The sequence below is a fragment of the Ascidiella aspersa genome, chromosome 9 (genome assembly GCF_963924565.1).
Source record: "Ascidiella aspersa chromosome 9, kaAscAspe10.2, whole genome shotgun sequence".
NCBI lineage: Eukaryota > Metazoa > Chordata > Ascidiacea > Phlebobranchia > Ascidiidae > Ascidiella > Ascidiella aspersa.
The window spans coordinates 4,361,431-4,388,246 of record NC_139455.1 but is presented as its reverse complement, the minus strand read 5'-3'; the positions used below and the strand labels follow the sequence as shown (position 1 = coordinate 4,388,246).

General features: G+C 36.7%; 1 protein-coding gene across 1 annotated transcript in view; it reads right to left on the bottom strand.

Moving 5' to 3' along the window:
- Positions 1-26,816, bottom strand: part of LOC146131971 (E3 ubiquitin-protein ligase MYCBP2-like) — a 124,731-nt gene that overhangs the window by 36,534 nt on the left and 61,381 nt on the right. Inside the window, 25 exon segments of the mRNA XM_083397167.1 lie at positions 3,492-3,668; positions 4,343-4,468; positions 5,106-5,239; positions 5,837-5,955; positions 7,017-7,223; positions 7,836-7,996; positions 8,818-8,982; positions 9,998-10,200; positions 10,753-10,864; positions 11,992-12,118; positions 12,707-12,818; positions 13,217-13,276; positions 13,568-13,664; positions 14,512-14,626; positions 15,202-15,344; positions 16,040-16,128; positions 16,662-16,803; positions 16,992-17,105; positions 17,571-17,680; positions 18,907-19,139; positions 20,152-20,199; positions 20,632-21,221; positions 23,095-23,342; positions 24,339-24,811; positions 25,400-25,493. Of these exon segments, the coding sequence (XP_083253293.1) occupies positions 3,492-3,668; positions 4,343-4,468; positions 5,106-5,239; positions 5,837-5,955; positions 7,017-7,223; positions 7,836-7,996; positions 8,818-8,982; positions 9,998-10,200; positions 10,753-10,864; positions 11,992-12,118; positions 12,707-12,818; positions 13,217-13,276; positions 13,568-13,664; positions 14,512-14,626; positions 15,202-15,344; positions 16,040-16,128; positions 16,662-16,803; positions 16,992-17,105; positions 17,571-17,680; positions 18,907-19,139; positions 20,152-20,199; positions 20,632-21,221; positions 23,095-23,342; positions 24,339-24,811; positions 25,400-25,493 (4,199 nt within the window).

Here is a 26,816-nt window from a genome sequence, read left to right as displayed (position 1 = left end):
TACAATAAAATATATTTTAACAAATTGTATATTATGAAAAGCAAAGTATTTTAATCAACAGTGAATAAAGAAGGAATATAACAAAAGTATACCAATGTAATAGTTAAAAAATGTAAAAAGGAACATCAATGAATAGCTTTTATTATTTTTTAGCCAAGGTATTTTTAGAAAATCTGGGTATGATTGCCTGTGATCTTCAACAGCTTGTAGCAAGTTGTTTGTTGCTGTGGATTGTCGGTTAATATAGCAGCACAATCTGTGTTTACTTTTAACCCCTCTTTCTGCGGCATCATTCACAACTTTAACAGTACATGAAGACTTTAACTCGTAGTACCCATTATGAGCACCATGAATCGGGAGAATGCGTCGGCCAATCACATATCTGATTGAGTAGCGTAAAATGTGCCAATCAAATCCTCTAAAGTGGTATAACTTTTGATTTTATGGTGCAAAACTTGAATGCCTTGGTGAAAATCTTCAGGTTTTGCAGTTGCAAGAAGTTTTCGGGCAATTGCTGCCTTTGTGTCCTTGGTCATTTGTGGGTGATTACTAAACAAGGAAAATGTGACAAGTTTGTCTAGAAAAATAGCATCATTACCCCTCTGTTCAGACCACATAAACATTTTTGGCCATAGAAAACTTGTCCCATCCACTTTGTACTGTGTGTTGCGCACCTGCTTGATCGTCTTCTTCTTTCTTGTGGACGATTTTATTATTCCAGTTCAAATGTCCGGGCAGAAGTCTAGATGCCAGCGGATAGTCTCATCGTCCAAGAGTGTCAGACCATTTGTCCCACTTGGTTGGCGATGTATCGGCACCGTGAGACTATGTGATCTGCAGTCTGTTCCTCCAAACCACAGTCACAGAAGCCCCATTTATTCATGGAAGACCTAGCACGCCCGACCCCTGTTCTCAGCCTGTTAAGGCGAGTCTAGGCTCGAATAGACAGGCCAAAACCCTAAGGCTTATTGGAAGTGGTGGGGCAATAGTGGTGGAGAGGGGTAATCTTGCTCCTCGTTCCATTTGGTGGCCATCCATTCACCTACACCAGAGCTTTAACATTTCTGCAGTGATTTGAGTGCAGCTGGTACAAAGGAGCATCTCGAGGATAGCAGCCTTTGGTATTGTGGCTCCTCTGGGGCGAAGCTCAGCGGGCTAGATGCCAGGGGTAGGAATGTGAGTGTCCTGTCCAGATGCAATGCGAGGTATGTAGACATGGAAATCCAAAGTTCTTCCATTGGTATTGACGGACAACACACGTTTAATTTCCTTGTTATTGAGGTGGACTAAGAGTCCTCTCAACACTGCGCCAATTCCCTTCAGCATGCAAGATCGCCAAGTCATCAGCGTATGCTTGGAGACTGTGGCGGGCAGATCACTGTAATAAACATTAAACAGCAAAGGAGCCAGAACGGATCCCTGAAGCCTGCCGTTTCTAAGGCGTCATAACCTGATTTGATGGAGCCGTTGTCTGTCTTAAAACAAAGCTGCGATAATGGACAAGTTCCATGATCATGCTGACCATGTGTTTGTTAAAAATATTAATCACTGATTATGCTGCTATGTTAAATGACAATCCTCAGCAACTTGCAAGCTTGCTACAGGCTGTTGAAGATCACAGGCGATCATAAACAGGTTTTAAATAATTCGATAAAATGTATTTTATTGAATATATGTGATAAATCAAATGACAACTCTAAAAATGGGGTAAAGGAGGGCTTTGGGGGCTTTAAGAATACATTTTAAGTTACATAAAACTTGGAAATAGATTAGTGATGCTTTCTTGCCATTGTTTAATATAAAAATTACAAGGTTTCTTCGTTTTTAAAGAAAAACGTACAGTATCGTGTTAGGGGAAGTCCCGGATTTTAGCAATTTTAGTGTGATAACTTTGGGGTGCCTGCGGAGCCCCTAAATGTTGTCCAATTGTTTTGAAAACTTGTGAAACTGATTTTTATGTGACACATAATGGGAAATCAAGCTGAAAGCATAAATTTTCAAAAAAAAGTTAAATCTGAACATCCCTAACGTTGTACATTAACATGCTTATTCTGGTAACCTTGCGCATTTCGATGTACTTTGAACATTAGTTATTAAGAATTTTTATTTAATTAACAAAACTAAAACGATCTAATTCTAATTTTACTTTAATTTACTAAAAAATGAAAAGATCTCATTTTAATTCTAATTTAATTTTTGAAAAGCCAAATTCAATCTAAGAAAAGTTTTTTACGGACAGGGCGTTGTACATTGACATGTTTATTGTGGTAACCTTGCGCATTTTGATGTTTTAGGATTTACTAATTTGGTTGGGAGAAATATTTTACGGTTAAAGGTCGAAGGTCACGGAGCACGTAGACTTACAATTTACTAGCCATGCTCATACTGTGCACGTTGTTTAAAAACACCACCGACTTTTCGTTTTCTTTTTTTTGGAATAGGCGGTTTAAGAATACTTAAAAAAGTGAGTTTCAAACGTCAAATGTGTTTTTACAAAAAAAGTGCACTTAGAAAGCATATTCTACCTAATATATTGATTGTTACCACCTTGTTGTGGTTGAGCTTACCGCTGGTTACTTGTAAGTAAGTGCAATATGGTAACAATTTTTTTTTGCTCAACCTGAAGTTATTTTAACAACATATTGTTTCATGTGTGTTTAAATTTAAATTTATAAGGTGCTCAGATCTGCTTTTACAATAATTTGACAAAGTACGAAAAAGAACACATTTCTTTTTTTTAAGCTTTAAACAAATTGTTGTTAGTTATTTCTAAGTTAGTTATTGGTTTTTGGCTGAAATGTCTGAAGAACAACAATTTGAAATAATGTTAAAACAAAGCAAAAAACAGCACCAAAATAAAAATAAAATTAAATTCTTGCACTGCAAATCATTGCTTAAACACCGAATAAAAAGCTAAACATAAATGGATACAAAACACATGTGACTTGCGCGCGAAAATAACCCTGCCCAACATCAATAAACATTTTCTTTGCTGACATCAAAGCTAGCAAAGCCTGTTTGCCAAAGTAGTCTATTGGCACAAGCGCTCACGCACATACGTAAAACACACGCCCACAATAAACTAGAGATCGACCGATATCACTATTTTGGACCGATACCGATTCCCGATTTTTTACAATTTTGTCAACCGATACCCGATACCGATTTTTTATATACCTGGGAAATGTCCAAAACTTGAATTAACTAAAAGTAAAATTCAAATAACGTTTTAGTTTATGAACCTTTATTATTATTAAACTATAATTTTGCGTATTAGCTTGGCTTGGATTTTTTTTACTAAAAATGGGTAAGTTGTTTGTTGTACAGGAAAAATTATATCATATTTTCGTACTAAAATATCGGCAAAAGTATCGGCCTACATTTACCGATACCAATATATCGTTAGAAGCCAAATATCGGCCGATATTATCGGTAAACCCATATATCAGTCTATTTCTCTACAATAAACGACAAGAAAAACGTCTGCTTACTTCGGCTGTTAGCAGCTTGAAGACCTTGAGCAGTTCGGCCTCGCATATTTGGGCCTGGAGTACCTTGGGGGGCAACTGGGGCACCAACTTGGGTCCCTCGGCGGCGTCGTGACCCAGCAGTTTGATCTGGCGTACCCTCAGGCCGTTGTCGGGACCCCGGAGTTCCAGTTTGAATTTCTGAAAGACAAGCAATCGCAAATATTGGGAGGAGTTAAATTAAATCTTTTAATGAAAGGCCATAGTCTACGTTATGAAAAAAGGAAATGTTACTTAAAACATCCAAAAGTTCACAGTTACATATTATCATTAAGGTTGAATTGTATTTAACAACATTTTAACTTGAATTTTTTATAAAATAGTTTTCGGTAGTATCAGCTGGGGCTACCAATTAGTCGATTTGAAATAAGGGTGGATCTAATATGTTTTTAGGGTGTGGACATGAAATATTTGGAAATGGCGTCCCGAAGTTTCGTTACAATTTGACGTCATAAAACAAATATATTCTTAATAAACCTACTGTCAAGCGAGTTTGAAATATGCAACTAAAACTGAGTTGAAAGGCGAAGCCTGATGAAACTTTGCATTTATCTCATTTCTAATAGTTAAAATTGAAAAAATAATAGTTTGGGGCGAGAGGGCAGATGGCCTAAATACGCTCCTGGTTTGAATACCTGTGGTGTAAGGTTGTTACCTAACTAAAAGCGCTAACATCGAATGACACAAAAAAAAACAAAAAAAAAACGTTGAAATCTTACGTTGATTCCCCTTATTATAGGACACTAGTATCGGGCACCGATACTACTAACTGGCCTACGGTTAGATCGAAATCGAGAGACATAAGGAATTCTTACGCTGATTCCCTTAGCTAGGGCGAAGTGAATCCAGCCGACGTACTGAGCGTTCAGTTCTTCACAATCCACTTTCTTCCAATCGTCGTCCTCGCTCAGAGACCAGAAAGTCACCGAAGTCACCTTTTTCTGGACGAACAAAAAATAAAACACCTTCTATATCCGATATCGTTCGATTAAAACGATAAACCTCTTGCGATACATGTAAAGTTTTATCGCGAGTTACCTATTTATGATATCATTTTTTTACTTTCTAATAAAAAAAAACTTTTACACGATAGAACTCTTGCAAAACCTATGTTTTTATTTCTCAAGAGGCTCTTAACAAACTTTGTAAAAAGAAGGGAACAAAAAGTTTAAATATAATTTGAGATAAAAATTGCTTGAGAAGATGTTTTGTTTAAATTTGCCTAAAATAATTTTGGTTAAAAATTTCCTGAAAATAATTTCAGTTAAAATTGCTTGGAAATATTTTGATATAAAAATTTGCCTAATGTTTTTTAAGTATATAACTTGGGTAGTTTTTTTGAATTGTTTTAGTTAAGAATGCGAAATAAATCCACAAAGTTCTATTTGACGGTCGGGGTCATTTGGTATAAAAGAATGATATAGTCTATGGAAACGGTGCTATAGCGGTCTCATAGATCAATCGTAAATTAAAATTCGACTAAAACTTCCTAATAGCTAACTAAATCAAATGTATATCTAGATCAAATCAATTTGAGAAAAACATTAAATAAAAATAAAACGCCCGGCGCTGCCAAACCTGTAAGTCTCTTGTGTTGTCGATGTGCAAGAAAACGTCCTCGACTCTCAAGGTCGCGTTGTCCTTGACCTGACCTTCCTTGTCGCTTCCACGGTCAACCAATATGTGCTTCGGCTTGTTTTTGTCTTCGTCGCCTGTTCGAATTTGACGAAATTAAAAAAAAATTCGTTGCAAAAGTTTGCTCAAGTAAGGCGAAATCGTTGCACTTTCATGTTTGTCAAATTCGTTTTGCTATGTTGTCCATTTTTTTTTACATTTTTTCTAGGTTTCATTCAACTTTGTCTACTTTATACTCATCAACCGAAGAATATATAGATAATGATATCACAAAAAAATCAAGTAGGTTTATTGAAATTGTCGTTCATTTATCTTGCAAGGGTCAAGGTGATTTCTATTATTCACATATTCAGTGCAACATTGTCGTTCAGTTTATAAAAAAGTCAAAATTTGTCAAAATATATTCAAAGGTTAAATCGTTAACAAAATGCACTTTCGACGTTTTGAACATGTCTTTATAAATTCACAGTGTATCCCAGGTTGATCCAACATAAAAATTTAAACCTCCAACATATAATTGCCCTCTAATTATAACTTCATCGGGACTTTTTTGGTATTTATTCCAAAAGACTTGACTGGACTTGGACTTACTTTTTTACGAATGACTTGACCGAGACTTGTTATTATAAAATGACTTGTTTACAACACTGCTAGACGCAATCCCCTAAACTCACCAGACTCCCAGAATGTCTCGGTCGATCCGTCGGTTAGACTGCTTGCAATGGCAGCGTGGCTTGAAGTTTTGATGTGGACCTTTAGAGTCAGATCCAGACACGTCTTAACCTCGCCTTGGCTGGCCGGGGTCTAGGAAAACGCGAATTGCGGCTTTATTATTTTTTTTCAATTTTGTAATCAGGGATATCTTGTTTAATTATAGGTTCGATGCTGAAATCTTTTACCATTGTAGAATTTTTTGAAAAATAGTGCAACCGAACCGTTGGTGAAGTCTTTATCAGTGTACAGGAATTTTTTTATTAATATACTGCCTTATTCAAGTGGATTCATAATTTTCGTACGAATACAAAGCAACGTTTATATAACAGAAACAGCATCAGTGTAAGTTAAACACATTTATCACCACCATAGTATACATTAGGTGCATAAAACAACTAACTAAATATTTGCTTTCACCATAAACTCTTTAACCGAAAAATGTTGACTATCCAAATGATAATCTATCACACTGAAAACAAAACAAAGTGAACATAAAACCTACAATATCCCAGGAGAAAAGGAGAAGTAAATACCGGTCAACTCTTGCGGCACATTTATTACTGATAGTGTACATCGGATGCATAAAACTGCTAATTAAATATTAGGTTTACGAATTAACCGAAAATGTTGGACGTTTTATATAATTGGTCTTTAATGACAAGAAAACAAAACAAAGTAAACATAAAACCCATGAAATCCCCAAAAAACGAAGTGGTAGCAATAGACAAGGATATATAAATCAAAAACAGCTCCTCTGGTAATTTTAATAGACAGGGAAATTGTTAACCTTGCGCATTATGATAAGTGCTCCTATTTAATTGTGTAAGCATTCTATTACTTGCGGTCAAACAGTCAAAGGTCAATGAGTAGTGTGAGCACATGGTGCCTTGACATTGTAGTTGTCTTAAGGGCAGTTGGTGTTACCACCTTGTCGTGGTATGTTGCCTTGTTAGTTACATCCTAGTGTTTGGCGATAAAGTTAACTTACACTGATGCTGTTTCTGTTTTACTAACACTGTTTCGATTCACTCTATTTCAATAAGATGTGAATCCAATAGTTTGAGCTTTTGTGTTTTAATACATTCTTGCGCACTGACAACGCTTTCAATATAGGATCCATTAGTTTTTATGCAACTTGACACAAAACCGTAAAAAGTGAGTCACACCTTTGCCACTGGGACATAGGACGAAGCTTTCGGTGTGACCTTGACCAGTTTCTTCTGCGGGGTCACGTCGCCGTTGGTGACCTTGAGGTCGACCTTGGATAGGATCTGGCTGATGTGAGAGAAGACTTGGCTTTGGTGGAGGAAGTGGTGGTCGGACGGGAGGACTCGCAAACTCCAGCATCTTAAGAGGAGGAAATGACGGGAGTGTAATTGTTTTTAGTTCAGGGTTGCCATACATTTTTATCAAAAATTTAAAGACAATCAAATAATAGCTTTTTTGGTTCTAAACGTCGCAAAATTGGTTCCTTAAAATACAGTTCAACAAATACATTACATAGGCGGAAAGTGATTTTTGAGGGGAGGCAAGGAATCCCCACATACAATAAAACGTAAAAGAAAGATCCTAGCTTTCGTATCATGTGGTGTTAAGACTGTTTATAAAAATAGGTAAAAAACATAAAATCATTTCTTAAAATTTTACAGAAATATATATAAATTTTACATTTCAACTACTATTTTTGGCATTTTATACAGGTTTGATTTTTGTACAGAAACTGCTGATGACGCCTATTCATATGGCAAAAAAAAAACTTTAAGAAATTATTTTTTTTTATACCCTTTTTGTAAACAGTCTTAACACAATTTCTATGAAAGAAATTCTTTCATTTAAAAAAGAAAATTTTAGGTTTTGACGACCTAAAATTGGTCACTCGACGTATTTGGAATATAATTCTGAAACAAAACAGTCTAATGCCAAATAATTACAACCATATTCCCAATAAACTCCCCCTACCTTATGGCCATGAGCTGTACTGGGCTGTTGGCTGGCAAGTGCATCATAACGTCCGAAACAGTTTGCAGAAATCCGTGGAAGGCCTCGACAAGCGGACGAATTGAGTCGATACCGGCAAGTGCCATGTGCTTCACTGGATGCTGGCACAAAGCTTTCGTTTCCTGTTGGTCGACATACAGTCGCGTTAGGTTTTTGTGTATTTTGGGTACGCAATTTCTCTCTTTTTGTATTGCCTATTTTTAGTTTGTTGGATTTTCAATTTCCCTTATTTTTGTTTTCTTACCCAAAATCTGTTTTCTTGAAATCTAATTTCAACTAACTGAATGCAATCATGGGCTTCGCATTTAACGACGCCAAATACGAATATAAGTAATAAAATCTATATCTACCTAAAGGGATTTAAAAAAAAAAAATATATATATATAGACTTGAACTCAAAATCCTTATGGTAAAAAACATCAAAACCATGTAATACACTACTGGTTAACCAAAACTTGAAGTACCATTTGACCTCTAAAATAAAGTTATGGGATCGAAGGGCGTTACTCTAATCTAAAAAACACGCAGCGGTGTTGAATAAAAGTCCAAAGCGTTATATCTCTCCAATAAAGAAAAGTAAAGCTACAACAAAACGCGCAGCTGATCACATTTTGCTTCAGGTATCGATCCAATATTACCGCTCGTCAATTAGTCACGCAACAGTTCGCAAGTTTAATTACAATTAGAATTGACGGCATTTTACTCTTTATCAAAAATAATTATAATCTATGGTTGGAGTTTTTGGTTAAACGTAGTCCAACTATCAAAGCCAATAGAGAAGTAGGTAACATTTTTTTTGTTGTGGTTGAAAAAGAATAATGGGTCATTCGAAGTGTAAAAAAATGTTACCTACAACTATATGTGCTTTGATATTCATTCAACGTCTAAATATAATGTTTATAGTAGAAAAGTTTCGATAAAGTCTAACTACCACGCTACCGACCTCCATATCTTCGTCTGCACTGTCGTTTCCTCCATTATCGGGGGACTTTCCCTCGTTCTTGTTGCAGTCGGATGTTGCGGTGGCGGCGAGAGCGGAAACAAAGTACCAGAGGATGTCGTGGATGCAGGTATCCGAGGTCACGGTCCGGAGGAGCCAGGTAAGAGCCTGTGTGGAGGGAAAAAAAGATAAAAAAGATGACCAACGACGTATCAAAAACTTGCGTTTTACTATTTTTATATTTTTTTTTTTATATATATATATATATTTTTTTTTTTTTAAATAAACTCGCTCTTGCTTGTGTATTAGGCGATTACATATACTTGATGTAATGTTTGGCGAAAACATAAGAGCGCATCATTTAGTCATGTGTATAATGGGTAATGTGACTGTAAGCGTATACTTTTTAGTGATCGACCGTTTTGCGAGTCGATGAATTCAATGAAATAGAGCAAAATGCTGCTAATTCTAATTGTAAATTAATTTGTGAATTGCTTATGTGGTCTAATTCTAGTTCTAATCTAATTCGAATTTTACTAATAATGCTACCTTGTCTAACGGCATTTTTTGTCTCTCAATCAAAATAAATAATTTAAGTTAATACACTTTGTCACAACAACTTGTTAGGTCAGTTTTACAGTATGAAAAACATAGGCTATACCAAAACGCATAAAAATTAGCACACAATTATTTACAAAAACTAATTTTAACTTAGGAAGATTATGAGTTAAATAAAAACCCGGGTTAAAAATGACTAAGGTTCTTAAATTTTAATTTTTTTTTAAATTTAGTTATTTGTCAAGATTACCCAACACTTTAAAATAACTAACACGCAGAAATCGGCTTCCAACAAGTTTCCGATGTTATTCAAAAATAATTCTTTCGACGTTAAAAAAGAACTTTATAACCTAAAGCAAAGTACCAAACAATAAACTTAACCTATTGTTCCGAAGTTTGAAAGCCCGGGCAAAGATACTAAACTTAACCATTTTAAAGTTAAAAACTAATTCTAAGCTTGAAAAATTAGAAGTTGAAAAAAACAATTTACAATTTAAAAATTAGAAAGGTTTCTAAATTTTAAATTTAATAATTTTCTTTTAGATTACCTAGCAACTCTCTAACCAATGGTTTTCAGATGCCACAAAAAATAAACCTTTTTAATCATAAAAAAAAATTTCCCCACCTGCAGAACGTAAACACGCAGCGCGGCGCGTCTCAAGGTCATTTGCAAGGTCATGTGCAGCGACCTGAGGTCATGACGTTGTGTGACGAAAGCAAGCACGCTTGACCTTGCAACGACCTCGCCGGCCACGTTGCTATTCTCACACGTCTTCATGAGCTTGAGCATGGCGGGCGAAGGATGCTGTAGGAGGTGTGAGCCAGTGCCTGCCAATCGTTGTGAAAATGTTGAAAGGAAAGTTTTGGGGAAAGTGGGAAGTTTTAATTTTTTGTTAACTGTGATATTTCTTTTTTAACTTCTGTTAAACGACGTTAAAATATTTTGTTAAACACAAATGTTAAATATTATGGTGAGAACATTTGACTGGCTAACGTTGTGAGCAGGAGGTATTAAACAAAAAATAAAATAAGTCGTTATGGTTATCAGCATAATGCGACAAGCCGGGAATGTTTTCTTTAAATTGTCCCCACAACAAAAAGAAGCGGGCATCAGTTCAGGTATCCGAAGAGTGGAGGTTGCTAACCTTTGTTTAGTACCTGTCACATTTTAAAGTATTTTCAAGCTTTTCAATTAAATTTGAACTATGTTTAAAAAAAAAATTTTTTTCGTACACGTACACGTATAAATCTTTCGTATAATCAAGCGTATAACGAGTTTTGAAGTAAAAAATGCAGTGTTTTTTTCCACGTCGAAAATTTCAAAACCGCAAGTAACCAACACCAACAAAACTAAAGTCCTTTACATTATACCTATAGTACCTTGCGCCAAGTCGTCGTTATTGTTGAGCTTTGACTTGTGTTCGTTGGGATGCGAACCCGTGGACACCGAACGCATCAAGCGACTGCGACGGAAGAACATCTTCGCTTCGCTCTGGAAAGAGTTTAACATGTAGAATTTCACACCTGATTACGGTAAGCTATACGCTATACATTTTCATGAAAAATATTCAAAGACATTTAAAGACCTTTTCAAGCTCTGCAAGAAAGAATATCAAACCCATTAGTGTCAACAAAGAACTACCCTTGAAAAGAAAAAAAAATCTTAAGAGAAATCTTTATGAAAAGTTTCAGAAAAATTCGGAACCTATGCGCTATGGGGTCGAAAACGTATTTTTGCGCAACTTTAAAATTTATGTTTTGCAGGCTTGTTTTGTATATTCAACTCATTATTTTTCATGGGTACGCCATACCTACAGAGAAATCGAAAAGAAACCCCTAAGTGTTTAAAGAGCATCGTTTTTATCGAGATATTCAGTATAGAACTGCTTTGAGGTGAAATATGTCGGGGTTATTTAAGATTGCCATAATATGGAATCAAACTATTAATTTGGGCGCTGTTCGTCGACTATATGCTTACTTACGTTCCTTATGCCATTACCCCTCACCTTTATAAAGTATTAGTGCAATATTTATTAAAATTGCCAACCTTGTACACCGAAAGACATCGCAGACTCACCGAGTCTGTTGATCTATGATGCAAGCAGGGCAGACTGGAAAAGCAACTAGCCTGCAGTGAGGTTCGAACTCACGACCTCCGGTCGAGCCGGGACCGTCGCTCTACCAACTGAGCTATATGCAGGCTCAGAAGGGAACGAGTCGAGAAACAACCATACGCCAATGCTTGCTCAATTTGTTAGTACAAGCAACCTCATTGAAGGGGATCCACAGTACTTGCGATGGCTTTCGGTGTACTAATTATACGTAAGCCGTAGTCGTTGGTCAAAAAGAAGCTTCGAAGGGCTATAGATCTCAGCTATTAACACACATATGTGTAAATGTTTTATAGAATAATTGCCAACCTTATTTGGGTATTTGCGACATTTTCTAGATATTTGCTACAAACCAGTACGTTACGCAAAAAGAAAGGTTTGAAAATTACTGAAAAAAATAATGTTCCGCGGGGCACAGACAATGACATTAAGACTGCATTTTAACCACTTTGATTTAGGTATGGGCACAAAAAATCTTACTATTACTCAGCGTTACTCTATGTGATACCTTTTGAGGCGAGGCTTCTGGCGTGATCGAAAGCCGCTGCAAAATTCCCTTGAAATGTCCGCTGGAGGGCGTGACCTGGCTGGAGAGCGATCGGTTCCTGTATTCGGGAGAAGGACGAAACTTGGCGCTGTAATGTAAAATCACATTGAAAAGGTTCTAATGAACAACATTTTTAAAGGTGAACGGTTCATTCTACACAAACTAGACGTGAATGGCTAGTGATTATCAACCTTGGATGTGCTGTGGCTAACTTCCATGGGCTCTCAGCACTTGCTCACGTTAAAGAAATAAAAAGTCTCGGAACGTCACAATGAAGGTCTCTGCGCCTTTCTAAGGTCCGTATAAATACCGCACATATCAGTTTAACTGTCGAATAAATAAAATATCATAATCTCATGAACCCCTGAAGACAGCTCAGTGCAAAAATTGGGCCGACAAATGATGTTATACTTAAGTTTAATGTATGAGTAGTGGGGTTGTTCAAAAAACACTTTTTTCTCGAATTTCAGTGGGAACCCCCTGGAATTGTTAAGTTGCGTCTAAAAAACCCACAAACCAAATCTGAGCACGTTTGGTTCAGTATTGACCGTGCTACGTCAATTTAAAAATTCAGATTTCGGTTAAAATTTTTGAAAAAAAAAAACTTTATTCTCATTGAGTATAGCCGGGAAATTAAGGTTGAGAAACACTGGCTTAAACGATTACAAGTCCCTACCCGGGCTTTTGGCTGGGTGGTGTGCTGTTGGTGGTTGCTTGTCCGATTTTGTTAAGGTAGGAGCAAGGTATGGAGGGAAAGGGGCAGTAGCTGTAGGTTGAGCGGGGAAGAGCTGAAAAATATTCGGAAAATAACTGTTAGAACTTGGAAATCTATAATAACAGAAGGTAGAACCTATTCGTATTAAGCTGGAAAACAAATAAGAATAAGACCTTTCAGGCCACGTTATTAAAAGGCTATAGGTCAAGATCGTCAAATGTACTTTAAATTAAAAGACATAAAGACTATGAAGCTCCAATTATGTGATCGCCAACTATAAAAACTTTTATAAAAAATTGTAATACTTTAACCAGGATAACAAATAAATTTAACACAAACCATGTCGATAACAAGAAGTGTATATTTTCTAAGAGTCACGACAAAAACTATGACACAAAAATGAGGCAAAATTTAGTGCCTATGCGCAACCCTTTGTTGCGATTATTATTATACGGATTACAAAGCCTATACCGTTTGTGTTGTCCCATCTCTCCACTGCAGACGAGTCTTCAATCCTTGTATCTGCGAGATCTGCACATAAATACACTTTGACAATCGGGGATACAAGAGGTCGTTAAAGCAAATATAACGAGAAGTGCAACTGGTTTATAACTGCAAGTCAGAAAAACCTAAAAAACGTGCCTTTCGACAGCAAGAAATGCACACACACCCACCATATACACACACGCGCGCACGCAAGCACACATAAAAACCTACCTCCGAACTACGAAATATGTCAACAACACGAAAACACAGGCCAAACATAGGGCAACAGCAAACACACATATTTAGAAAAACCTAAACCGTTAAACAAATATTTACCTGATTTCTTGTGTTGATGTTTTCCAACATCGATACAAGTTAATCCATTCGCCGAACTCACAAGATCAAGCAGAAACAAAGAGTTGTTCTTCATAATCTGAAAATATAAATGATTAAAATCTTGCTGGACGTAGAACTTTTAATTGCAAAATAAGGTGAAAAAACAAACGTTCCAAGGGTCTGACTGTCAAAACTTTACTGCGCCTTGTTAACTGTGATCTAAAATAAACAGGACTGAATTCCTGGGGCGCTGGTTCAAATATCGCCGCTACCCGAATGGCAAACTAATCCACGAGTTGACCATCTACTGAGGTATCCACTAACATTTACTGAATTCCAAGGGTCAAAGGTTCAAAACATGTCATAACTAGGGCGAATATTTTTTGACAAGAAAATAGGAAATTTTGACCTGCAACATTAAAATTTTGACAAATTTTGACCTGAAAATAATGTATTTTGACAAAATTTTGACCTTTTAGAAATACATTGATTTAAATTACCTAGGCGTCGTTAATCACGCGTTTTTTATACTGTATATTGCTCTAATAAAGATATAATACGGTTAAAATGACTTTGAACTTATATTAAAACTAATTTTTTTTAAAAAAATGAAAAATAAATTTCAAAATAACCGAACGACCAATTTCATAAAGCTGACTTTAGTTTTTTTTTAATTTTGTAAGCGATTTATGTGCATTTCTTACTAAAATATTGACAAATTTTGACCAAACGTGTTAATTTTGACAAAAAAATCTGGTTATTAATTTTGGTGAAAACTTTCATCCGGACGTCTTTGGTTCAAATTCACCGCGATATAACAAGGTGATTTAGTTGCCAAGCAGCACAAATCGAATTCTGGGTGGCAGTTCATGGAATGCCGCCGCAAATCAATATAGTCGAAAATAGACCGAAGTCCGGGGTCGTGGGTTCGATTCCCAACTCACCTGGTGTGCGCTGGCCGGCTGCATGAGAATGCGTTGAAACTGTTGTTTCCAGTCACCGACTGTTTTCTGGTCGGGTTTTTTGGTCGGAGCTATGTTGCTCTTGCTGCTCATGTATCTGGGGAAAATGAAAGCGTCTCGTTTTTTTGAGAAACAATTTTTTTTATCTGTCAGCACAAATAATGTACTTTTGAGTTACAAGTTCCTATTTAATTTGACGATCTGTTTTTTTTTTAATGTCTTGAGCAGGTTAATGACAATAAAGAGTTATTTTAAAATACTCACTAGTCACTACCCTTGACGGTCAAAACCTACTCCAACATGAATTTTTTTTTTTTTTTTTTTTTTTGTCGAATAAAAAAACGACTAGTTACAACTGCTTTTGAATTTGTTTAAAGCAATAACCATAAGGTCCTTGCAAATGATTAAAAGTTTTAGGTTTAAACAAAAATTAAGTTGTTTATTCATTTGTCGTTTTAGGGGACATCTTTGTCCGCGCAAAGCAAGTGTTAAACAAGAAAAGTACTTTTGTAAGCGATTTTAAAACGATTAAAACAAAATTTCTACGGAATGTCCTAAATTAAAATTCAACTGGCACCCGCATAAAAATCGTTAAAAAAAATTCTGGTTCCAAATGCGTTTTCCCGTGATTTTCCATGTTTCGTTCAAAAAAAAAACGTCTAATTTACTTACTTGTCTCGGCATGGTGCGCACAGCAGGTACCAGGTACTTCCCCCGACCCCACCGTCCCCACAGTCCCCTGCCCAGCCCCCGCAATATTGACCGCTGCTGTTGTAACCCAGGCCACCAGCGAACTCGCCACATCCTGGGTGTGCCTAAAGAAGAAAAAACGAGTCGAAATGTCATTTTTTCTATTTAGTCGACCTATTTGTCTTTCACATGATTATACTTGCCAAATCAAAGTAAAACTGCCAACACATAACCATTGTACGATCAAAATTGAGTACTTTTTAAAATAATTAACAGTCTATATGCCTTACACTGGCTTTTTCTCACTAAACAACATGCTTCACACTACTGTAATTTTTTTCAAAATGGCACTTGACAAAATTAATTTCTGCTAAAGAGTAATGTTATTACATAATTTCGCTTTTTTAAAAACCGCAAGGTATTTTGTAAAATGGATAATGGAAAAAAGAAACTTTTCAAAAAAAACTTAAATTTTTTTGGCACCAATTTCTTCGGTTTTCTGGCTGATTCTTCTTCGAGTTTTTGAGATTAATGCATTATAAAGCTTTAAGATTTTTGCGCTACATTTTGGTACGCTATGCACGGATCTGTAATTTAGCTTAATAAGGAATGTCGATACGCAAATTCATCTTAACTGAGGATGAACAAGTGCGTATTGAAACGTCTTAAAATGATGTTGATTTAATATATCTATTTGGCCTTGAGATCATTTTCAAGCTCAATGCATGAAGTACCTCAACAGCAACTAATTGATATCAAATATAACTTACAATACAAGAAAAGTTGGCGCACAAAACATTTCTACCTGATATATGCTTACCTGTTTCATGTGGTAGGTGACGGGGTAAGGTCGCATCTTGTTACAGAGATCACACATTGTGTCCTTGAAGTCGATTCCTTCGTTGGCCGCTGTAAGTAACAAAAAAATAGTCTGGTAGTCTGTTGTGTTTATTAGAATGCTTGCCTTGCAGTGATCAAAGTTTCGCAAAATTCCTACTAATAACAGTAGTTTTTAGGACAAACAATAAATACATATTATGAAACAATTTGTGAGCATATTGGTTGGAGGTTTTAGTTAGACGTAGTAGAAATATAAAAGCTCATATATAAGTAGGTAGCATTTTTTTAACATGCTAAAAAAGATTAAAAATGTTTAAAAGGAAGAAATCCGAAAGAAAGAAAGTAGAAACGTTTAGAATGTGACCTACTTCTATATGAAACAATTATTCTTTTTAAATAGATGTGTAGACCGCCGAAAACGTTCTTCGTGGTTCAGAAATGAGCCACAATTTTCAAACCACTATTTTTTTTCTTATTTACCACTAAATATTAAGAGCATTAAAATAACTAATTACCAAATAGGTTCTAAATTAGCGAAATATTCATGTGTAATAAGAAGTTAAAAAAAACTTTTTCGCGATAAAAAACATTTTGCAAAGTACCGTTTCCGATTCTTTGTTGCTGCTGATGGGGCAATGGGAAATAAAGTTGCCCCTGGCCGTTCTTGCGCTGGTGTCCCCCCAAACCAGGGGGGTATTTCAGCTGCAGAGCTTTTCTCTTCAGAGGCGGAACCTTTATCATCAGCTGAAGACAAAACACGTAAGTTAACTTGGTTTCTGCAAACCACCAAAGTATCGTTCACGTATTGTTAAAAGTATCGTCGAAAAACATAAAAAGTAATATATTTTTGGATTACATAGCAATCACGTCATCTAGTGAATTGCCATTACACTTAGCCTGCGAATTATAAAAACATACAAATATACGCTTACTTCGGGTTCGGGCAGCGTCATTTCCGGTTTGTTCTGCTTGGCTGATTTCGGCGACGGGGTGATATTACTGCTGCTGTTCAGATTGTGGTTGACCGGGGTTGGAGGGGGCAAGTTCTGGTGAAAAGTTTTTTTTGGGGGGTATATTGAAGTGTTGTCTATGTTAAGCTGGCTTTGGTTGCAGAAAAGGATTTTTATATTTTTTTATAATCCCATAATTGATGAATAAAGTATTTACCTGACTTTCAGTAAAACTAAATGTGCATTTTTAATCACTACTCTATGCTTTACAGGTTTTAATGAACAACGTTTGTTTTATTTAAAATATTTTTTTTTGGAAAGCTTGGCTAGAAAAAAATCCAAAACTTCCAAAAAAAAACAGAATATAAAAAATGCCAAAGTCAGTTGTTGATGAAATCTGAAAAGCACATAAATATTATTTACATGGAAACACCTAAAATAAACCACAATCGTTGCTAGATATTGGGTACTTTCTCTACCATCACCAACTTACTGGGCCTCGACTGAAAAGAATATGTCGTTGCTTAACGATTTTCAAATGACATTAGAATAAAGTTAAACCTGATTTCTGATAGCAATCTTGGTGACAGTGTCGGAGAGTTTGTCCCAGAAGAGGGCGAGATAGACAAGTGTGTCAGGTGGCCGAGAGTCGTCGCATGTCATGTCGTCGCCTGTTTCGGGTACAAAAGACAGTAGTAGGCAAAAATTAATAACAAAAAAGCTACTAGAAGAAAGTAGTACGGCAACAAAAAAATTAAAAACTTTCCTAGAGAAAGTAGTTTGAATAAAAAGAATGAAAACGTAACAAAATATTTTTTTGGGGTGAACAAGATTGCTAAATAAGCAGATCAACACAACCCGGTATTAGACTAGGAATATCCGGTACTTTATTTTCAGACCGACACCACATTAGGCAAACAAGACCTATAGCAACCATAAAAGTCATTGGTTGAACTGATATATGCAAATGCAATAATTCCGTTACCGTGGTTTCTAAATCTTAAGGACGATAACTAAAAAATAATATAAAGTTGAAATATTTTTTTTGATAGCCCTGGTAAACAAATCCCTCACCTGAATTAATTGCGTTCGAATCAACTGCATTCCTCTTTAAATTTCCTGAAAATAAAGATAGTTCAGCAGATGTAATCGACAACCCACAATTTTCTTGATTGCATTAAATTTGAACGTGCATTATTTGAGAAGCGCGTGTTTTTAAAAAGCGTTTGCAAATAACTTGGTCAAGTCATTTCAAACAAAAAGAACGCTAAGAAGTGCAAGTGCAAAATGCATTACTTGTACAAAAATGGATAAAATATGCCGAATTTATCTAGTTATTAAAAAAACTTTAATTAAAGTGAAGCTATTGTCGAAATTTGAAAACAAGTAAAGAATAAAAATAATCTCGAATTTGTCTAACGTCAGGGTAATTTTATGCTCAAGCTATAAGTTTCATTCTCAAGTCAAGTGATCGACTTAAGTCAGAACAGAACCAACTACATAGGCAAGCGCGCTTAGAGAATTTTCACTAAAACTCGCGATTATATATATTTATTAAAAAAAACTTAATCATAATGAAAGTGAAGTCATTGTCGAAATTCAAAGACATAGTAAAGATAAAAAAACGAAAATTGTCGAACGTCAAGGTAATTTTATGCTCAAGCTATAAGTTTCATTCTCAAGTCAAGTGATCGACTTAAGTCAGAACAGAACCAACTACATTGGCGCAAGCATTTTCACAAACAACTGTTAATTAAAGCTAGGTAATAAAAGACTTTGGTAAAAAAACAGAATTTGTCTAAAAGTCTATATAATTTTACTCTCAATTCCAAATTTTTATGATCAAGACAAATGTTCGACTTGGGTCAGTAAAAGACCAGCTAAATCAGCCCAAAACAGCTGCGATCGAAAAGAAGAAAACCACGATTAGGGGAATCACCTTGCTTGACGTAGGACATGATGACGCTGCGTCTGGCTTCATTGAACTTGAGATGGGAGGCGCAGGCCATGGCGTCGTGGGTCATGCCTTCGTGCCAGAGGAAGGCGGCGAACACGGACCGCGAGGCTTCGGCGACCAGCGGGGAAAGGGCAGTGCTGTTGTTGTTGGCAGGGACGGCCGGTTTGGACGATCTGTTAGCAATGGAATGTGGATGTTGGGTTTTTTTTAATTTTTTTAAGGTGGCTGAAAAAAAAACGTTCGGGCCTTTTTTCTTGGCTCCCATTTTGGAAATATGGTAAATATGCTGTTGCTGCCAGGCGGTGGTGTACGTGGTGGTGATGGTATAGGGCAGGGAAGGCGAAACTTTTCATCGCGCGGGTCACAAACGAATTCTTAATCCTTGCAAAATGCACAAGTGGGTCATATATTGTAATATATGCTAATTTGATGCGAAGCTTTGCTGCTGCGTCGTTGTAAGTGTATTTGTCTTGGGTTGGTAATTCAAGGTTTTTGGGCGATTTCCAAATTCGGACTCGAAAAATTCGGACGGAAAGGCAAGTGGGTCATTAAAAATCTGTGGTGGGTCACTTTTTGACCCGCGGGTCAGTGGTTCGCCATCCCTGGTATAGGGAGTATAACCGTTTTAAGTATAATTTCTTTATAGTTTTTAAGTATAATTGCTTTGTTCCTTATCTTTTCCAGAAGGGAAAAAACAAAAACTTTTTATTTCAGTATAAGATTTTCGCGTTTGGTTTGTTTTTTCTAATAAATGGTGGTTGAAAAGGGAAAATCCGTATGAAGGTTTTACGCAACTGTGACTTTGCAAAAAGTCGAAAGAAAATAGACTTCAGCTTATATGCAACTAGTCCATTAGATTCTTTAAAAAAAGACGTATCTATTTAACACTTCTGTGAAAATGGCTGGGGGGGGGGGTATCGTTTATCAACCCTTTTCAACTACAATAGGCTTAGTCTATCACTCCCTTTAAAATACGCCAACATTCAAGTTCACTTTGACTGGAAAGCAACATTTTTTTTTTTTTTTTTTTTCATTTTTCATTTTTTCACAAAAAAGTGACATCTCTATGTTTAATCTCTCTAAATGAGGGTTTACGTCTTTTAAATTAAAAAATACGCAGGCCTGATGTTGCACAAGTAAAAATGTGTCGATTTTATTCCTATTACTTCTACGCGAAATACTCACTTAATTCCGTCATTGAACTTCTTGAGCTTTTCTGCCAGAAGCTGTTTTCTGAAAAAAATACACACAACACAGTTATATCAAGGGTCAGCTAACACGATTTCGAACAAGCCACTTATAGCTTGGAAAAGCGGTTCTTAGCGGCCTCAAAAATTGCAATTGCACAAAATAACAAAATGTAGATTGCCGCTTTTAAAGCTAGTAGGACGAAATTTAAATGAGCGTGGGTTAAAATTACGAATTGAGTCAAATCTTATATATTACGAATCGGGAAAAATGTTTTTTTTAATCCATCACAATTTAAAAAAGTGTTGAGAGCCCCATGAAAGACAGGTCCCACTCATGAACTGCGATAAACTCAATCACGACTAACCATATAATTTGATACCATAAATATGGAACAAAACTTTCTCAAAAACGCAAACCATGTAATCTAATTTTTATACGATTAATGTGGAACAGCTATTGATTCCATTAACTTACTTTTCATTGGCGTTTTTCAGCTGCTTTTTCGCTTCAGAACTGGTCGAAGCAGTTTCTTTAACCAAATGCTGAATCTCACTTTCAATTTCAACGCCGTTGCTCAAAATCTTTCCAGGCTTTACAAACGCGATTGTATCCCCCTGGGCAGAACCACCGGGCCCGACATTATCCTGGGGCTCGGAACCACCGAGGACCGTCGCGATTGTATCCTGGAGGTCAGAGCCATGGGCGACTGGCATTATATCCGTGGGACTACAGCCTACAGTTGGCTTGCCGGGAAAAAGCAGAATGTTGCCTTCTGAATCGATGACGTCATCGATAAATGGAATGTCGTCGACCCCGTTTACGGCGATCTGATTGGTCGAGGGCGAAGCGCCGCCCTGTGATGTGAGGTTTTCTGAAGGCGCTTTACCTCGGCCGCGGATTATTTTGCTCAGAGGCGGAATCGGTCCGTTTTCGTCCGCGTTGGAGTTGGGCGCCTTTTTTCCGTGTTTTTGTCGCGTGCTGGTTTTGGTTTTGCTGCTTGTGTACTTTAGAAGGTCGCCGTTCGCGTAGTCGTCCTTCGATTGGGAACGGGTCGGCTTTTTTGTCTGAACATAGTTGAATTTTGATTTCGTCTGCTTATAAACCAAAAAACATGTCAGGATTTAATTCTTATTGAAATTTTTCACTTAGTTTAGTATGGAGCATTTTTTGTTTTAAAAAAATATACAATAGTTGGTTTGAAGAGTACATTTGGAACAAAAAACACAGTTTCGAAAACAAACAAAACTTCAGAAGCTGCAGTTTTTTAACCTTACCAATAAAAAAAAAAATAAAAAAAATGCAGCAGTATTTTAACCTTTAAGGACCCAAAAGATTTAAAAATTGATTTTTGAGGTAAAAAAGTAAAAAAAGGGAATAACTTTCGAATCTGAATTTCTTTACATTTGCAAGCGCAACAAAAAAATAATTTAAAAAACTAGACAGGGTGTGCGGTTTTTGTATATTTTGCTAGGGTAAAAAAGCGCGGTTGTACTATATTATACCAGGGGGGTACAGCGCAGTTCTACTATACTTTACCAGGGTGTCATTCCTTAGTTATTCTATATTCTTTCAACGGGTCTTATTTGTCAGTGTCCATATACTCCCAATGTTGTGCTTCCAGTTTCGGTGCTTTAGCAGGCAAAAGCGGATGTGGCCCGAAGTTGCGTGGTATAGGTTGGACATGGTGCACTTTTACAAGAATGATTGTCAGTGGTCTTAATATAAATTTGGCTGCGAAGCAAACCTATAACTTGTCTTTATAATTAAAAAATATTTGACAATTTTTTCTTGCACCCCTGTACGCCTCTCATTGGGGACAAAAGTCAATAGTGTGACGTAATCGATTTAGTTCTTTACAGCTATATACTCTAACCTAGCGGCAGAAAACCTTTAATGCTGAATTTGTTCATATCGCTTGGTTTATTCTGGCCGCGAAGGGTCTGGCTGCCTACTGTGCTTTTTTTGTCCAGCGCGTGCAACATTCATTGTGCGAAGTGGCTTGTCTCAGGGAAACTAAGCGCGTGCGACTTGCCTTTTAAAAAGAGGCTTCTCTTAGTAAATTAACTTATTGCTTTTACAAAACAACATATTTTACCGCCGCAGATTGAAATGAAAAATTGTGGAGGCAGTGTACACCACTCTGTTTCCAGTTTTTATTCTATGAATGAAATCACTTTAATTTCTATATTTTTGTTTAGTTGTTTTCCCCCATAGGTTAATTATTTTAAATTGAAGTTCAAAATTGGCCTGAGGAGCAATCTATAATTTGTCTTTATAATTGAAAACTATTTAACAATGTTTTCTTTAGTTTTTTAGACACCTCTAAACACAAAAACGGCCGAATTTTAATTTTACCCCCCTAAATTACTCCCCTTTTTTTCAAGAGGTAAAATGTTTATTTTAACATCAGCTTTAAATGGTTCACTAACATTTGTGAAATTTTCAGATGTTTATGTCATTTCCTTCTAGTGTAAATATATCATTAAAATTTCCTAAAGTGTTGTGCATTTTGACCCCCCGGATGAAAAGTTCAGGGGTAAGGTTTAAAATTTTGTTACTTAGCATTGTATATGTCATGTAACCATCATCCATAAATATATCAGATTTTTTTTACATTATTTTATCTCTGAAAAGTGCTTAAAACCAAAATTAACAAAAAATGACAGTTTTGCCCCCCTAAAAACCACCCCTTAGAACCTAGGCAATTTTTTTTTATATTAGAAACAACTTTGTGAGGGTATTTAACAGTTGTGAAAATTTCATGTTCCAACTATGTTTTTTCATTGTCAAAAGTGAGCCATAAAAAATTGACTGAAAAAAAAAAAAAAAAAAAAAAAAAATAATTCGGACAAAAACAACATGTGTCCAAAAAAAAATTTTTTTTTTCGGGCCACATAAAAATGTTTTTCGAGTTTCCTAAGAAAACAGTTTTCAAACCTGCATCTTGCCGAGTTTCGTCAGAGCTTGTTTTCCGGATGACTCGGATCGTAAAATCTCGTTTGGTTTGTTCCTGTTGAGGAGAACAGACTGCGATCTTCCCAACATCTTGGACGATCTTCTGTTCGAAGGTGAAGAGTGGCTCCGGTTCGACTCGCCAAGTTTCGACGCTTGTAGAGGTCGTCCACGCGCGGTCGTGTCCTTTGCGCGTCCGTGAGAGGTCGTGTCCTTCTGGTTGGTCTTTGAACCTACGGAGTGCAAAGTTGTAACAAAAGTATATGAAAAAAATTAATGTTTAAAAGCATTTCGTAAGAATTTATAGCTTTTTTTAAAGACCTTTAAAACTAATGGGATCGCTTGATGTTTTTTAATGTTATTCGAAAACAAAAAAGTATAAATGTCATGGTGAACATAATTAGAATAAATAATTCTTTTCCAACGGCATACACGTTCAAAATACTTAAAACTTAATCCTGACACAAAATAGATTTGAAGACTTTTGGAAAAGCATAGGGTTTTTCAGAGACTTTCCAATTCAAAACACTAAAGATTTTTGACTTTTTGATTTAAAGGCATTCAAAGATGTTTAAAGACTCAAAGACTTTGTGGCAACCTTGTTTGACCAGTAATTAAGGTTAACCAAAATTGCGGTAAAAATGTGTGATATGCATCGCTGGTAGCTAAATACGTCCCATGACGTCATTTTAAATCGCTACTCTACTATGTTGGTAGTATGTTCGATAATTAGGTTTTAGCATCGATGGTACAAAATTTTCAGACCAACAGACAAATATTGGATATTTTATTATCGTTGTCCGATCTTATCACTAGGACAGTAGTTTGGATTTTTTGATTAATGCCATTGAGTGATTTATCGTAGAGTTACAAGCGTGGATTCAGAATGCTAATGATTTTTAAACTGTGTGGCTCGGGGAATTTTCAAGTGTGCCGTGGAACTTTTCTTGTTTTACAAAACTACCTATTTGTATTGCAAATTGGCATGCTGGCAAGCATGTGAGACTTGGATATACACTACCCTGGAGTTAACTGATGGGTTATTTGGCCTACCAACTTGGCGTGTAGTTTGTTTGATAAAAAAGTATAAGGTAATTGTTTTGTCATTTTCTTAGTGCGACGCAGGCTAAAAGGAGAACCAATGCATTGAAACACAAAAATAATTTTAAAACAATCCGTAATACGCCTAATTTCCTTTTATTATAAACAAATCCCAAAAATTTGCCCACCTCGACGTTTGGCAACAATCGACGAATCGGACGACGACCTCTGGTGACGACTTTTGCCCTTCAAGCTTTCCAGCGTCTTGGTCGACACCGTCGCAGGCGGGTGCTTCTCTCGGTCGCCCTCCGGCGGAAATTTGGCGGTGTGGGAAGCCGGAAGCGGCGCTGCCGGGAGTGACGCAACAAGCAGATTCACGACGTCGCTGTCGACCCCGGAAGGCGCATTACCGAATGGACTGGACAGCTTGGCTAGCTGCGAGGCGCGGTATGATGAGCGCGATATGGCGCCCTCTGACGGTACCAGTGAGTTCATGTTGACACCACTCGGTGGCGCCTGTGGTTGAGCGGCGCTTGATAATTGAGCACCTGCTGCTGTGATTGAGGGCTTTGCTTTTGCCGCCTCGGCTTGAATGTAGACGGCGCCGTCGGTGCACGCGAGCGCCCACGCGTGGCGGGGGTCCAAAGATTCCTCGCACCACCTGGTGGCGAAAGAGAGGCTTTGGACATTTGATAATGTAGGATCGGAACTAATACGCAGTGCCAAGGGAGACTTGTTGGGAGTTTTTGGAATGTAAATTTTTTAGATGTATTTCGCAATGACTTTGGTATATGTAAGCTGCTTAAAAGTTATCTGAAGTTCTTAAAGAAAATTTATAACTTTTTAAAGACTTTAAATTTGATCGCTTAAAGTTTTTGTTTAAATAAATTCCAAAACAAAAAAGTACAAATGTCTCGGTAAAAACAGTAAAAACTAGTTAATTAATTGTTTTTTTACTGACACTTTTTAAACATATGACTTAAGCTAAACATGAAATAAATTTAAAGACTATTATAACACTTCGTTTTTTCCAAAGACTTTTCAATATATAAATGAACTCGAAGACATTCAACGTGTTGAATTTATTTACATATTGAAAAGTCTTTGGAAAATACGTATAATTAAATATTTGGGAAAGTTGTAAAGCCTAGATTTCTAACGATTTTTAGGTAAGGTGTTATGCGACAGGAAGAATGAATTATTCGATGCTCGATAGAGAAGTTACTTGGTGACGTCAGAGCCAACTTACTTGGTGACGTCATTGTGATGAAGCAGGAGCCAAATTCCGTGCTTGTTCCTCGTGACCTTGATCGCTGTAAAGGTCGCGCCGGGCGAAAGCTTGCCTGGGAATACAGAAACAACAAAAATAACTGGGGATGTCCGATATTGTCGGATCGGATCGGAAACGATAACCGATATCGTTAGGATGTTATTGGTGATGATCATATGCCAAATAAATTTCAGAATTTCAGCCACGATTTGCGATGTAACCCAACGCTTCATATTGGTATTTATTTAGTACAGTAAGTTAATTATCAAAGTGTAACTAAATGTCAAGCGCTAAGGTTTTTTTTTTCTAAAATCAGAGACCATTGCGTTTGCACGTCATAATTTGGGGGCACAGTAATGACGTCAAACAAATCAAAATCGGTTAAGATCAGCGGCACTTTTTTTTAAATATCGGGTATCGTTATTGGAAAAAATAGCAAGTATCGGACATTCCTACAGATATGCTGGTGACAAAAGAGTGAATCTCTAAGGGATCCAAAACGGCAGGCTTCTGTTTCACGGTTCTCATATGACCTTTTCTGTTTTACAGTTCTCATATGTCTCGATTTACACAGTTTCTCGTATGGCCGTTGTTTAGCGCAGTATTGAATGCGTGGCACTTTTTTAGCCTGTGAGATTTGGGCATGACTATGTCGTTAGGTCAGAGTTGGGCAACCTACAGCCCGCGGGCCAAATCCGGCCCCCAACGCAAATTATCCTGCCAGCGACCTACTTTACAAACTGGGCGCGAGGCCATTTATCATATATTTTTTAAAATCTATAGTGTCTCCATCGAGTGTAAATTGCAAAAAACCCAGTTTATTCCTGAGTAACTGTCGTTTCGGTTAGAATAAGATGCTTGCAGTCTACAGAGTTAATATTTAATGGCCCGCAGAGACGTTTTAGAGTTTGGTTTGGCCCGTGCCTAGAAAAAGTTGCCCACCACTGCGTTAGCGAGTCCAGAAGGTCAGATTGATCAATTTTAGCTTCAACTTTAGTACTCGCCGGTCAGACGTGTGGGTGTCTATCAATTTTCGTCCGAAGCGAATTTCACTCGCAAACAGGCGAGCGCAGACTCTCAGGCCGTGGCTCTGTCTATTGACATAGACTTTCGAGTTTCAACTGTGTCAATGTTGTCCACTCGACCTTGTCGACAAAATATTCGGTCAAGAGGAATTACTACTATTTCACGCGTCCATAAAAAACGTTACACCTTAAAGTTTCAACTTAAGTAAAGCACAGGCTTTTATTTGTTTACAAAAGGGCCGGGCGTGGTCCACGGGCAGAAACCTGATGTTAATGTTTGGTTTCCATCAAAAATACATCCTACTATTATTTTTATGAAAAGGTTGAATTTTCTTTTGAAAAGAAAATTCATTTTTTTTTTAAGTATTCGA